Source organism: Lactuca saligna, chromosome 8 (genome assembly GCF_052625555.1).
Source record: "Lactuca saligna cultivar CGN05327 chromosome 8, ASM5262555v1, whole genome shotgun sequence".
Taxonomy (NCBI): domain Eukaryota; kingdom Viridiplantae; phylum Streptophyta; class Magnoliopsida; order Asterales; family Asteraceae; genus Lactuca; species Lactuca saligna.
The window spans coordinates 153,033,171-153,048,492 of NC_136424.1; the positions used below are offsets into that span (position 1 = coordinate 153,033,171).

The 15,322-nt window shown below is 36.1% G+C and overlaps 1 protein-coding gene across 1 annotated transcript; it reads left to right on the forward strand.

Moving 5' to 3' along the window:
* The first annotated feature begins 1,326 nt into the window (after positions 1 to 1,326).
* On the forward strand, positions 1,327 to 3,074 carry LOC145008024 (uncharacterized). Its single transcript, XM_078966637.1, has 3 exons — positions 1,327 to 1,473; positions 1,801 to 2,661; positions 2,779 to 3,074. Exon 2 carries the CDS (start codon positions 1,825 to 1,827, stop codon positions 2,644 to 2,646), a length of 822 nt encoding a protein of 273 aa, XP_078822763.1. The 5' UTR covers positions 1,327 to 1,473; positions 1,801 to 1,824; the 3' UTR covers positions 2,647 to 2,661; positions 2,779 to 3,074.
* The last annotated feature ends 12,248 nt before the right edge of the window (positions 3,075 to 15,322 follow it).

Consider the following 15,322-nt stretch of genomic DNA (forward strand, 5'->3'; position numbering starts at 1 on the left):
AGAGCTTCAAGATGACCCTCGAAAAGGCCCGAGACGTACCACAACAGATTGAAAACAAAGGGGATTGTAGGGTATATTTGTGTTGGTTCCTGGAGGCATTGATCACCAGGAAATCAATTTCTATATATGGTAAAACCACCGGTCCATGGGTTGTAGGTTATAGAAAACGACTAGTGGGAATTTTTTGAGGTACAAGGACAAAGATAATTTGAACATCGTATTTGTAATATGACCTACAGACACATCCTTTATTTAGTTTACGTAATTATTAGTTGCTTGTTGATTTTCATTGCATTTTATATTTTTTTAAAACCAAAATTTATACATTTTATGAAAGCAAAACTTATACATTAATTTTTTATTTATAAAACCAAAACTAAACAAAGAGCCACATGTCACATGCTATATATATATATATATATATATATATATATATATATATATATATATATATATATATATTCCGAAACCGTAGTCTGGAATTGTACTCTAGAATTTCGGAGACCTCTCCGGAACAATGTGTTCTGAAGAATGTGGTTACTTTACAAAAAAAATGATATTTTTTCAAAAAAATCATTTAACAAGGTTAGACTACTCAATTTTCCTATATTAATTGAAGAATACCAAAAGGCATTTGGTCTAACGGTAAAGAGTGATCATTCAAAATGAGAGGTCATAGATTCAAATCTTTTAGGAGACATATGTGGTATTTAGAAGTAGGTTTATAGATAGTTTGACGTTTCAAAAATAAATAAATAAAAATAATTGAGGAAGAGATTACATTAGTGATATTTAGATTTTAGACAACACTATTTGACTTGATGATCCTCAAGATAATCTAACATCCATTGATCACACCTTGCGGTCGAGTCATATTAGGATGAGTTTGGATCCAAATTCGAATCGAAAATCGAAGAACCAAGAATTGATTTAGTAGAAATGTAGAACTGGAAATTAGACCGAAACCCAGTTCTTTCCTCGTCTTTTTCGGTCCAATGTGGTTCCATTGAATCGAATGCTGATCCCTAAGTCATACATCATGCTTCCCAAGGATTGGCTCACATGCCCATTCTACTAAGTGAACTTACTTATATACCGTAACATTCTACCATATATTTGAGTAAATAACTAAATATGTACATGAATAGGTACAACTACCTAAAAGGCTAAACTTGCGAACAACTATAATTGGAAAAACCGGAAATTGAACTGTTTAAACCCAAAATCTAAAAAAAATAAACAAAAATTATATGTTTTGATTTTCAGTTTAGAGAAATATACCAAACCTAACGGTTTCTTGCAAACGCATGTAAAATATGATTTTGGGAAAAGAGGATGTTTAAAAGGAGATTTACATTTACGTGAATCCCCTATTTTCTCTGTTAAATAGCTGCATACCATTTTTCTTCAAAACCCTAACCCTAACAACAACACATGCCCCCTTCCTCTGTTCCTCAACCATAACTCGATCAGGTATGTTGTTCCTCTTCATTTCTTATCAACTCTTCCTAGATTTAATTACATCCTCTTCTTCAATCAAATCATGCATTCGATGAACAGACATCTTCAAATTCTAATTTCCAGCCATTTAGATTGAATCAAATTCACCGTTAGATTCTTTTCAAATCATCTGTTGATGTACAGAGCTGAAGAATTTCAGATTTCCTTGAAATTTTTTGCTCTGTTTTTGTGGAATTGAATATGGTTTATCTAAACTTGAATTGAATTACCGTAGTAAACATGATCGAATTGAAATTAAAGGTGTGTAAAGCTTTCATTTATTGTGTTATTTCTGTACAGATAAGATATTATGTTGTAGAGATAATGGAAGCTAATCACTTGGACTCTAATGTACTTTTGCCCCCACGAAAACGGCTTCTTGCCTGTATGAAATCCCGGAATGGGAATGGCAATTCCGATTCCAATTCCAATTCCAATCCGCCATCAACTTCCAATCCCATGAACGAATTTGGTACCCGTCTCAATAACTTGCTGAGCGTTCATCAGAATGACAATAATCTTTCCCAATTGAAGATCGTGGAGGCTTCAAGATCAGCAGCTGAAGTTGCATCCAAGATTGCAATAGCTGCAAGAGCTTTAGCTGAGAAGAAAGCGGTAATGGCAGCCATTGCCATGGCTGCCGCCAAGAAAGCTTTAGAATTAGTAGCAGCTATTAACGAACAGGAGACTTCATCATCTACCTCAAAGAAGAACAAAAGAAAGAAACATGTTGATGTTCAAATGTTGTATGATAACAACAAGAATTCAAGCGTTGAAAATGGAAAAACAAGTGATGAAGAATTAGCTCGACAATTGCATCATGTCATAAACAGGTCCCCTAGAATTCCTAAGAAGCTTAAAATCCCGCTTCCTTCGGAAAATGGTAGAATTAATGAAGATGAAAATTTGATAAAAGTTGATGAATTTGAAGAGGATAAGGGTATTATTGGTAGGAAAAGGGGAAGAATGAAACAGAAGAAGTTGCCTTTGAGTATTTGTCAAAATCGGGGTCAATTAAACCCTAATGAAGATAGTCGATGGAAAAGCTCTGAATCAGTTGAAAATATAGAAAGGAATTCGCTATCTAAATGCCAGGTGTTCAAGGAAACAACTCGTTTAAAACAAAACAAAACTATACAATCATAATGTTCATGTTCATAGGTAAGTTCACTTTGCTAATTGAGGTAGTAAACTTATTAATGGAATATTTGATATTTTTTATACTTTTGAAATAAATAACAAAATGGTGTTGTGGGCTGATATATCTTATTTCTGCAGGCTCAACATGAACGTGCATAGAATTGTTGGCTTCAAAGACGTGACCATAGAAGTCTATAGTATAAGTGATCTTTTTTTTTTTTTCTTCTCTCATTAGTTTGCATAGTAATCGATTGTGTTTATCATGGTTTTGTAAAGGCAAGAACGTGATTTAATTACTTGAATAATGTTTCCTGTTTTTCTTTTATTATGTTTACATATATATGTAAAATGTCCATTTAACAAATTTTGTATAATGTTGTTTATCTTGGTCTGTCCTCGCTGGCAAACCCTAATCTCTTGCATTTAAGGGATAATGTTGTTCAATTAATGAAGTTATCAGTTTATGTGGTGACAAAAAAAAAATTTGGATTAGCGTATCGGCAAGAAGCTATAAATTAATAAACTCTTGAAAAAATATTCGGATTCGGATTGACTTATATATGTAAATTGACCTAAAATGACATGTAAATTGACCTAAAATGACATGTGAACTGTATTGAAGAGGTTGGAAATGGGTAGGCTTCAAATATATATTTTTTATTTCCCAAATACTTTTTTTAAGCTTATTGATTTTTTTGAAAAATTAATAAGTAAATAAACATTTTTCGAATTTGTGAGGGTGAATAGTTGATCTTTAAGGACAATCTATCATAGCACTCTAATCATCTTTGTTTATCTGAAATTGTAGATAAGAGCTAGTTTGAGAGGTATTAGGGTCTACGAAGCAGGTGAACGTTGGCTATTGGTCGATGTGGTTTCTCAGGTACTGCCATTCCTTGAGGCGAATGGTGACCATTGATGGGGGTTGAGGCTAGTGGTGATCATTTCCAACACACATTTAGGCGAATGGTGACCATTGATGGGGGTTGAGGCTAGTGGTGATCATTTCGAACACACACTTTTATTTCTCTCACATGCTTCAGTACTTGTACAACATGTTTTAGTACTTGTATATTATGATTTTAATTTTGTTTTAGGATCTCAATTATCATTTAATCATTTTAGTTATCATTTTAGGAAATGCTTTAAACATTTAAAAAAAGTGTGTGGCTTGGAAGGATGGATCCTTGGGTTGAGAGTTATGAAAGATGGAAGTGAGAGGAGACATAAATACAAATGTTACACATATATGGCAAGAATGATGGGAAAGATTCATTCCTTCCATGATGTTATTGTTAAGTGTGCCAAACCCAACAAATAATATGGATGCAACAGACTCCAAATACACCGCTTTAATGCACTAAAAATAGTACAAGGCAAGTATGGTCGAACCACAGAGACACGGAATAAAAGTTTATACCTATTTATGCAAGGTACTTTGATCACAAAATGGGGGTTTTATTTGCAAAAGTAAAACAATAAAATAACAATCTATTTTAAAATATGTAGAAATTGAAATAATTTGTAAACAATTTGATTGAATGGTTATAGTTCTAGTTCTCAATATTGTTGTTCTACTTGATTATGACTTGATGTAATTCATGATTACTATTCTAAGTTGGTACTGAAAGATATCAACACGCTCTATCTAACCAAAACACGCTCTTTGACTAGACCTACAGTTACTAATCCAACCTGAACACGTTCTAAGATATTATTGAAAAACTACATTAAGTTTTGTACAAGCTTCCTAACAATGTTCATTTCTTCTCATACGCTCGGAAGTGTGAAAACATGTGATGTATGTTTTACAATAAGAAAAATTATTGTTTGTTACCAATTATTAACTTAATAGAACGATTAGGTGCCCTAAAAGTTAATTAAACTACATAAAAATTAAAATTATGAAAGTGGCCAATTAAACATAAATCAAATTCAAGATTTCTAGTTTAAAAAAATATATATAATCACTAGAATAGAATCACAAATCTAACATCAAATCATATGCTTCAAGTCAAGCAATCAACATGTTTTGAACAAGAACTAGAAATTAGGGTTTCTTAGCTACACATGGATAAGAACAAATCAATCAAAAAGAAAGATGGAATTGGAAATGTTTAATGATTACAAAATGAAAATCAAAAGTGTTCACAATGATTTGGTTTTCTCAAAAGCTCCAAGAAATCTCCCCAAAATTGCCCAAGATTGCCCAAAGTTGCTCCAAAAACGTCTCTCTGAAAAGTATGGCGATCCCCCTTGTTTTATTGATGCTCACGTGCTTGCCATCAGACCATGTGTTTTTAGCATGGTCATGCATTTTGCCCATATGTTTTCGACATGGCCATTTGTCTTGACCATGTGTTTTTGGCATGACCCATGCTTTTTGATAAAAGTCCAATAAGTCTTCACTGTTGGCTCCATCTTCAGTCTAGCTTCACCACGAGTCGTGTTGCTTAAATATAAGATAAGAAAGGACAAACATGAATCGTGTTGGTGTGACATGAACCGTGTTTCAAACGCAGTCCTTTGCTATGATGATAACGCAACAATGACTCACGTTATGTCTTCATGTTTTCTTCCATGGCATGACCGGAAACCTCTTCTTTTCATGCTACAAGCTCCATGCTCCATGCATCTAAGCTCCAAGATCCACAATGCCTGCTAAATAAATAAAAAAATAGTGAAGTATTAGACATTCTTAATGAAATATGCAATTTCCCAAATAATTAACTAAATGTAAGAAGTATGAAGTAGGTTGCTATGAAAGTAAGAAAATAAACATGCAAAATAGGTGCATAAAATGCACCTATCAGTTGTGATTGATATATTGCCATCTGTGTGGTTCTGATTGTGTTTATATTTACTTTGCATATTCATAATGGTTATGATTGATATTACACCCATCACTGGTAGGAGACTAGAAGTCTCAAGCATTTGTCGATGTATGTTTGCTTTTTGTCTATCTTCATACAAGGTTTGCAATTAGATTTTTTTTTACAATTTGGAAAAAAAAAATTAACTTTTTAAATAAAAATGATTTTCCTAATGACCGTAGTGGCTTTCGAAATTATGGGGAAGATCATCTTTGGCGATTAAGCTAATTAGCATGTTTCAAAAAATGTTACACCTCACGTTTGGCCAATCTTTATGTGCCTTTGATGAGATTTGAACATGTCACTCATAAGGGAATGTTTCATCATCCATATCCACTAGGTCATCAAGAGATGATTTTACTTTTAATATAAACTAGTATTTTTGCCCGCTACGCATTGTGGCTACGCAAATACGTTTGTAAATTGAATTTTGACGATTGCATTGATAAATATTAGGTACCATTGCATTTGTTGATAAATAAATATACAAGTTCGATATCATTAGCAAAATTGTTGGTAGATGGGGTAAACACGAAAGTTTAGAAAGTAGGGCGATGAAAATGATATTTTACAAAGTTTAAAGCCGATGATTTGAAAGTGACATTTGATAGACTTGAGGTGAGGTAACTATAGAAAAATCATATTATATAAACTATGGATGTTAAACATGAAACTTTACAAAATGGAGGGATGGGATTGACACTTTAGAAAGTTTTAAGGTGAGGGACTGAAAGTGACATTTTATAAACTAGTGGGTTAGAAAGTGCCATTTCACCAAGTAGAGGGTTGGAAAGAGCCATTTCATGAAGTTGAAGGGTGGCAAGTGTTAGTGGAAATATCCACCAAACTTCGGTACCACTTACTAACTTCAATTCATAGTATCGAATGAAAACGTTTTATATGTGACCAAACTCATACGTATGAAACATACATTAAAATTAAAACAAAAACGAACACAAAATTTATGTCAAAACATATTTAAAAAATTGAATTTATACCGATACATACATAAAAATAAGCAAGTGTACATAAAAATGAGCGAAAAAAATTGAATTAACTTAACGAACGAAAGTTAAAATAATAAAAAAAAATGTAGTATATGTGCCCCGACTCATACATAGAAAACGACAAAGTGTACATAAAAATGAGCACAAAAACATAAATAATAATAATAATAATAATAATAAGTTGAAACGTATATTGAAGATCTTGTATTCGATACATACATAATAAGCATGGGCGAGTTTACATACATTGTAGATGGGTCACATGACCCACCTTATTTTTCAAACCTGATAATAATTTATATAGGAAAAATTTTAGGAACCACCTTGAAATTTTTTTAGGATCTACCTTATAATGTTGGATCAAAATGGTTTGATCAGTTTTAATGACCTAATTAGTTTTTTTTTTTTTTTTTTTTTTTTTTGAAACGATAAATCTAACATACTCCTAAACTACACCTTAAATCCACCTATGTCCACGACGGGACTTGAACCCTCAATCTCAAGGAGGGAGGGCAACACCGAATACCGCTGGACTACAAGCCCTTTGGTTAATGACCTAATTAGTTGATTTATAAATTTATATATACCTAACCCATATAGGTGTCGAAGTAAAATTTATGTGATTTTTGTTACTTATAAAAAGGAAGGTTGATGGGGAGGTTTATTATGGATTGTTTAAACAATAATATTTTCTGTCTTCCACTCTAACATTGTTGAATGGAATTATTTAGGAAAAAAAGTTAATGATTAAAATATCAGACTTTGTTTATGTAACACTTGGAATTTTGGTATGTTCCTTAATGACCCCTTTATAATTTAATTGTTGCATTTGGACCTTGGAGTAGTACGTTGTGCGTACCACTTAGTATGCTTAGCGTACTAGTTGAGAAGCTAGCACACGGGGCGTACCACATGGTACGCTTAGTGTACTAAGGAGGGAAATGTTGCGCATGTGAGGCCTCGTACGCTAGTTGTATGAGGGTTACACTTAGTGTACTCAGAGGATATGGAAACCCTACTTTTAGGGTGTTGCACCATCTATAAAGACCTTAAGTCCCTAGGATTGGCCTCTTTACCAGCCCCCATCTCTTCTAAACCCTAAAATTCGACCTTCAGCCTCCATTGTTGCATTTTTGAGCTCTTAAGAAGTATTTGGTGTTTGTTCTGCTCTCTTTGAAAGGATTGAAGAGAAGTGAAGTTGCATTGCTTAGTGTGAAGTTTATAGATTTAAAATGACCACTTATCTTGCAAGCTTTTGGAGGTATCAAGTTCATAACTTGGATTTTGTATGCTTAGATCTATTTATGTCTCTTTATGTATTGGTTCTTTTTTATGTTTTTGGTCCCTTTTGGGTTGATTGATGAGTTAAGGAGTTTGAAGGGCTTATCCTTTTAGATCTGAGCATGTTATAAGGTATAGAGGTGGAAGCTTTAGGGGGTTTATGGTTTCATGCATGCATTAAGTCACCTATTAAGTCCCTTTTGAGTTTTCAGAGCTTCATTTAGTAATGCATGAACATAAAGTTGGCAACTTACATGGTTAACCAGCTTAAGGAAGTCAGATCTACGTTTTGGAGTAATGCTGTAAGGATTTAAGAGCTTAAAAATGGAAGATGGTTGAATGTGACGGTACACAGGAGTACAAGCAGGTACGCTTAGCGTTCAAACCATAAAGCGTGTACGTTGCACGTATGTGCTAAGTACTCCCTGCGTACTCAGTCAGTGGGCTTCGCATATTGGATCATCAGTTGGGCCATTCTTTTGGGCTTTGATGCTCTGAGCTTGTTTGGCCATCTGAATTATTGTGTTTTTAGGTTGGGAATATATTGGACTTTTGATTTAGGCCCATGGAAGGGATTTGGTCCCAATTTGGAAAATTGTGCCTTGGGTGGCTAATTAGGATTTGGGCCTTCTGGATTCGTAGTTTGGGCCTTAATCTTGGACCAAACTAGGTAAGGGGTAAAATGGTCTTTTACCCTAATTATGGTATGATAGTTATGGATTGGAATCCAAATTATTAATTGGATGTTATTTGGTATTAATAGCTCGAGGATGTATCGGACCAGCAGCTAGAGATCTTTCAGTGTGATTCAGCAATTCGAGGTGAGTTTCCTCATTGTGTTTTGCTAGTCGAAGGCACTAATGTCGGCCCATGATTATGTTATGTTAGTATGCTAGTTGTCTGTGTGACCCTTGCATGTGTTATGTACTTGTATGCTTATCGGGCGAGACCCGATGACCATCCTGTATTCTATGTATCTTGGTGATTATTACATGTGTATGTGTTTATTTGATATATGTTATATGTATGTTGGGCTAGGCCCAATCTGTATACCAAGTGGGGTCCGATGTGTGGCGAGGCCCTTTATGTGTTAATTATGTATGTTATGCGGTATTTTGGGGAACTTGCTAAGCTTTATGTTTACGATTTTCAGCTTATGTTTTAGGTACTTCCAGTTCCAAATGGAAGGGCTCGAGATGATTGCAGAGCACACACCACCTCGTTCCACGTTTTGTGATTACTCTGATTTGATGTGATGTTTGCTACACTTGTTTTATGATTGTACTGATGATGTTTTTGGAATATTCTTTTTATTAAATTAAAAATGAATATTTTGGGACTTATTTTTGGTATGTTACAGTTTATTACAAGTTTAAAGTGAGTCTAGTCATTTAATATTATTTTTGCGCGTTGAGCTGAATTTATTAGTTAAATCTTGCTCTAGACTAAAAAAGAACAGGTTTTTAAGTTTAATCAGTCTGAGTTGTATTAAGTTTGAAAGACTTATGATTCTCTTGGCGAACTAGGCAAAATTCGCCTTAGTAGAAGGTTGAGTCTGAGTAATTTGCAGAGTACTCGACCGAGTTATTCGAGTTTTAAAATAGTATACACAACCCGACCCACAACTAGTAATTTTAACTATTTCATTTTTCCCGATTTCACTTAAATAGGAACCACATAGTTTTCTATTCTAAACTCGCCACTAAATTCGCCATTGATAATTATCAGGTAAATTCGTTTTTATATAAGTTAACAAACAAAAGTTATTAACAAAAATTATACTATATATATAGTACATATGGTAAACATGAAAGTCTAGAAAATGGATGGGTGACATTGTAGACCAAAAAAGGAAACAAAATAACAAAGACTAAACTTAACAAGGTAAGGATCAAAAAAGAAAAAAAAATGTTCATAAGGACTAAACTTGTAAAATAAAAATTAAGGACCAAAAAAAGTTTACGAGGACTAAACTTACCAAGGTAACGACCAAAAAAAGAAAAAAAAAAGTTCATAGGGACTATATTTGTCAAAGAAACCCGTGCTAAGATTGAAATTGCTAAGGATTAAAAAAAGAAAAAATCAAAGAGACTAAACCTGCCAAAAAATTAAGGATTTAAAAATCATAGGAACTAAAGCTGCCAACAAGACAAAAAAAATTACAAGGACCAAATTTATCAAGAAAGTGTGTCACTGTTGTGATAAGTCTCTAGCTTGACTCTGCCTCCTTGAAGAATGGAACAAAGGGCCTGAGAATCACAACAAAGGAAACAAGATCATCAGTCATCGTCTGAGAGGCAGTCCCGGAACGAGGCTGTGAGCCTCCAACGAACAAGTTAGTTGGATTTTTAGAAGATGATAGGAAAAGGGTTATGTTTTTTCGATCTCTTCTCTTGGAGGAGAAGGGAACCTTTTATACCTGTGGTCAGGGGAAAAAATCTTTGAAAATATCTTCTACCTTTTCAGATTTGGCAGAGGCAGGTGGTCTTTGATTGGTAGATCATGCTCCGTGAGTGGCTGTTTGCTATTGGTGCAGGTTCGACAGAAGTGGCGTCCTGAGTGCTACACCTGTTGCTCTGGGAGGCAATTGGTACTATTTTGTCCTGATGCTGACCTTGGCGCTTGGGGGCAGGAATGAGTATGAGATTGCGAGAGCGATGTCAAGGGAGAGGGGGAGGATGCGGCGTTAGACATACGATGTCCTTTGCCCAAATCGTCTATCAGGCTTACGGTTCAGTTAATTTTAATGTATTCCTGGTGAGATACGTCATCAAGTCCCCTAGGCTAGTAGATACCAGCGTTCGCTTAGGGTAGTTGAATTGTTCTAGCTTAGATCTGGACACGCGTTTGGTGGGGATGGTTCTTGGATAACTTTAACGCGAAGGACGCATCTGCGCAGACGGTTTCCATCATCATAACCACTTGACCTTCACGCTTGCATTTAAATCTTCCCATGTTTGTGTCATTTTCTGTTTTATTCTTGCTTCTTCTTACTCTTGCTACTTCTTTCCTTCTTTCTCTCTATTTTTCGATGAATAATAGCTTGTCCTAATACTGAAATCGTTGCTTCTCCGAGCGAGTTCCTCGGTATCCAAGAGCGATTTGGCTTTCTTCCTGAGCATGGTATGGAATACCCTTGAATGGTGGGGGCTATAATTTCTCTTCCGTCGGAGGGGAAAGTAGGAGTCCCCATTCTGATCTTTGAGGCTGGTCTGAGGTTGCCAATGACAAAATTCTTCGACGAGGTGATGCGTCAGTATGGCTTTCGTGTGGACGATTTGACTCCAAATGCCATTAACAAGATTGTTGGTTTTGAACTTGTTTGTCACACCCTTGGAGTTCTACCAGGGTTTTGGGCACTCAAAGCTTTCTTCAATTCTTCTACTCAGTCTGGTGCTCAAATTTTTTCCTAGAGGCGTGCTGTTCACGCCTTTATCATTAACTAAAAAACTCCAAAGAAGCACTGGCAGGACCGATAGCTCTAGGTGAATCGCAACATTATTGGTTTTGGCTATCCTTATTTGAATACTTTTTCCGATTGAGCACCAAAACTATGGTATGTCAGTGCCACTGTGGCACGAGCATTGAAGACCATTTATATCAATGGCGATGATTAGGAGGATCATATGCTAGATGCAGTTGGGATGAGTGATGCTTGGAGGGCTCAGGAGATGATGCCTCAGTTCTATGTTGAGAAGGACAGTAAGTACCTCTCCTCTCCCCCCCTCCTTTTGGATTGCTATTTTCTTGTGTTTTCTTGTGTGTTTTGTGAACTCTGTTGGATTGTTTCTTATTTGCAGGTCACAAGAGGATCCTTCCATTTGACAAGGTATTGAAGGGCCGCTTTCAGGCCACCTATCAATATCGGGAAGTGCCCTTGGTTGAGATGCTCCCTCCACTGGTCAGTCCTGACCATGCCTTGGCCCTTGTCGGTCCTCTTGTTGCCTCTTTGTCTGGGTCTGATTCTCCCATTGGTCAGGTGTTGATTGATGCGGCTTTCAGTGGCGTTTCCCGTGAGGACCCTTTGCCTTCTGATACTGAAGAGGAAGAGACGTCGACTAGACTGAATCAACGCAATACCCATGCAGCCTCCAAACGACGACTCTCCTGGCTAGATTCGTCACTTGCAGAGTCTACTGAGGTCAGGTCCTCAGGTCGATGCCTACTACAGAGGTAGAACGAAGACTTTCTTTTGGGAGAGGCCGCGGTAGTAGTTGACATCCCCGATGATGACACTCTGAAACAATTGGAGGGGATGAGAGAATGGGCAACTGAACTGCCCCGTGAACCTAAAGAGGAGCCAATGGAAATTACTACCTCAGATGCTGCTTGTGAAGGTGTTCCAAACTCACCGGTCCTCCTTCTGACTGGGGAGGGTACGGCCTAGGGCCCTGCTTCTGCTCCTCTGGTAGCACCGACAATATATGTTCCAGGATGGGGAATAACCTAATAATATCGTCTTTCCCAACACTCGGCAGCATATTATTGGGGTTCTCATGCTTTTCCCCTGCTACCATTAAGGCCTTGGAGCTTCTCTCTAACTCACATCTTTTGAACAATCTTTAATATGTAGTTGCGCAATTTGGCTCGTACTTAGTGGCAACTACCTCTCGCCGTCGTTAGAGCGACTCTAGCTCCAGCGAACTTGCTTTGATTAAGGCCGAGCGTGATGAATTTAAAGTGAGGCTTCTAGAGTTAGAGAGGGAGAAGCGTTCGTTCGAGGAGCGTTATGGTCTTTTGGCAGGGGAGAAAGCATCTTTGAGGACAAGGTGACCGCCTTAGATGGGTCAGTGGAACATTTTTCTCAATGAATCGAGGTTTTAGTGGAAGAGAAGGGAGTGTTGGAGAGCTAGGCAAATTGTGCTAACAATAGGTTAGAGGAGGAGATTACGAGGATGGTTGCATAGGAGGATTTGGGGTGGTTTCTTGAGAAAAGCATTGTATGGGTGATGGATAAGGTTGTTAAGAGTGTTGAGTTTGCATTAGGGGTTAATCGGATGAAGATGGCATGTTTGGCTGCCGGTGTAGAGAATGGAAAATAGGTGATTTGGGAGCAGGTTGTTGTCAGAAAGCTTATTTTAGGGGAACCAAACACTACTGTGGAGCATGATTAGGCGACGCATGTTGCTATAAAATCTTTCATGGAGATAGACTTTGCCTCCTAGCTTCACCTGGGTGAGTTGGACATAGGGGGCCTTTGCCAGATGTGTGATAACCCTAACAGCGAGGAAATCCATCTTGAAGCTCTTCTCATGTTGTACCTGTTGGGTTATGAGCATTCTAACACTCCTAAGTGTACATGCAACCCTAAATACCTTGGATCTATGTTTTCTCTATTATACATGCAAATATGAACATCCAAGGTATTATCCTAATCTAGCATACAAAATATCAATATAACAAGATAGAATACATACCTCTTTGATGGTGCTTGTCTACATGAAGCTTGAGTGCTTAGTGCCCCAAGTGTGATACCTCAAATGGTTCACACAACACCATAAGCACTTGGAATAACTTAGAGAGAAATTAGAACACTTCATGAAATCGTGTAGCCCTCATACATACACATAGTGTTAGTCATAGTCACGATTTCTTGAGCCATGGGTTTCTTTTATATGGTGGCTATTAGGGTTACACCATGTAACTCATGACTTTACCCATTCCTTATGCTCCATGGGTTTTAACCTCCATGGAGTATCCATGGGTCACCCCATGGACTTAGTCCAACATAAGGAATCTTGGATCACAAGCCCACATATATAAGAATGAATGATTTACACAATCAACCCATATATTTAATTAGTCTTCTTTTGATCACTTAATTAATACTAGATTAATTCTTGATCAATACTAATTAAATAATCTCATTATTCTTATTATTAATATACTAGAACTTATAATATATTAATAACCGTAAGTGTCTTATTTCTCTCATTATAGTCTATCCAAGTGCATGATGCCATGCAACCCAAATGGACCATGCCGGGTCGGGTCAAGTCTTACCAATACTCAGAACTTATGAGCACTCATGAACTTATGAGCACTCATGAGTGTTGTAGCCCTTTGTCCAACAACTTAGACCTCTACAAGCCAACCCATGACAGTCTTAATTCATATCTACTTCCAACATATGACCAACTGTGGATGGTTTGAATAACTTAGTCATTCCAGAAGAATAACCTAGTTTATTCGGGAAGTCAAAACATGCAAAGTGAAACACAATAATAATTGAATCCAATATGGTCTCAGAACTTATGAATATAAATAAAACACTTTTTATTTATCACCATATGATTACACATTATTTATTGTATATTGTTTCAGCTATCAACATTATTCTTGAATTTAAAACAATAGTTGTCCCATGCTCCAAGCATGCACACTATGTTTTCTAAACACTAGTCATGCCATACACCAAGTATGCATACTATGTTTGTATATGATCTTTACTTTGTGAACTGGATCAATTGAACATAACTTCAATGATTCTTTTTTCACAATCCTTACTGCAAATGCAAGAATTCCAAATTCATGTCATTTACTGAAATCTGTTAGATTCTAAACTTATATGCATCGATCCTCTTGTAATGATTATGCACAAAGTCAGAAAGACTTAACAACAATCATTACAGAGCATTCCAAAGGAGATCAAGTCCTTGGAACCATCCTTCTTGCATTAAGTTTCCTTAATCTTACACAGATTGAAAATTCTAACTTTGAAACATTTCCAGATTCCATTTCGACTATCACTTCTGAACAAGAGTTGCCTCCTTACAGATTATGTCAATATGGTCCTTCCAGAATTATCACTATACTTCCAATTGTCCTTGAGAAACCAATCTTTGGTAAACCTTAGATTGTTCTCGACAATTGTTTAATCCTTTTTAGTCATATCCAGTTCTAAACCTTTTCCATTCTTAACGCCCCAGGCATTTGGAAAATTTTAGAAAGGATGAATATAGCACATGTAATCGGTCCTACATCCGAAGCATATGGGACACGATTCATGATGTCTCACATAAAGACTAAACCAGTCTTTTGCTATAACATTTCCTTTTCAATTTGCCAAGTTCTCATAATTCAGATTATGAAAAGGGATGCCATAATCATAATCGAATTTAAGAACGCAAATAATGGACCCATATACAGAATTTCCTTATGTTGAGTCATTCCAACATGAAATTCATATATATCCTTGACTAAATGATTAAAACCTCACGATCTAAGCTTATAGATTTGAGATGAAGTATAATTTCCTCTCCCTTAATTATAGCAAAACAACTTTTTCCCAATTGAAACCTTTTGTTTTCTATAATTAACATTGCTAACTTGCAATACTTATCATAATTATCATGCTCCCACTAACATGATGATTATTAGCATAACACTTATGCTCCCACTAGCTTTGACATATACTCGGAAAGCTTGATTTCGAGAAATCAATACTTTATTGACTTTGTTACCAAAGTTCAGATTTCTGATACTAGATTGTTTTGATAAGACTTTATCAAAAACATACAC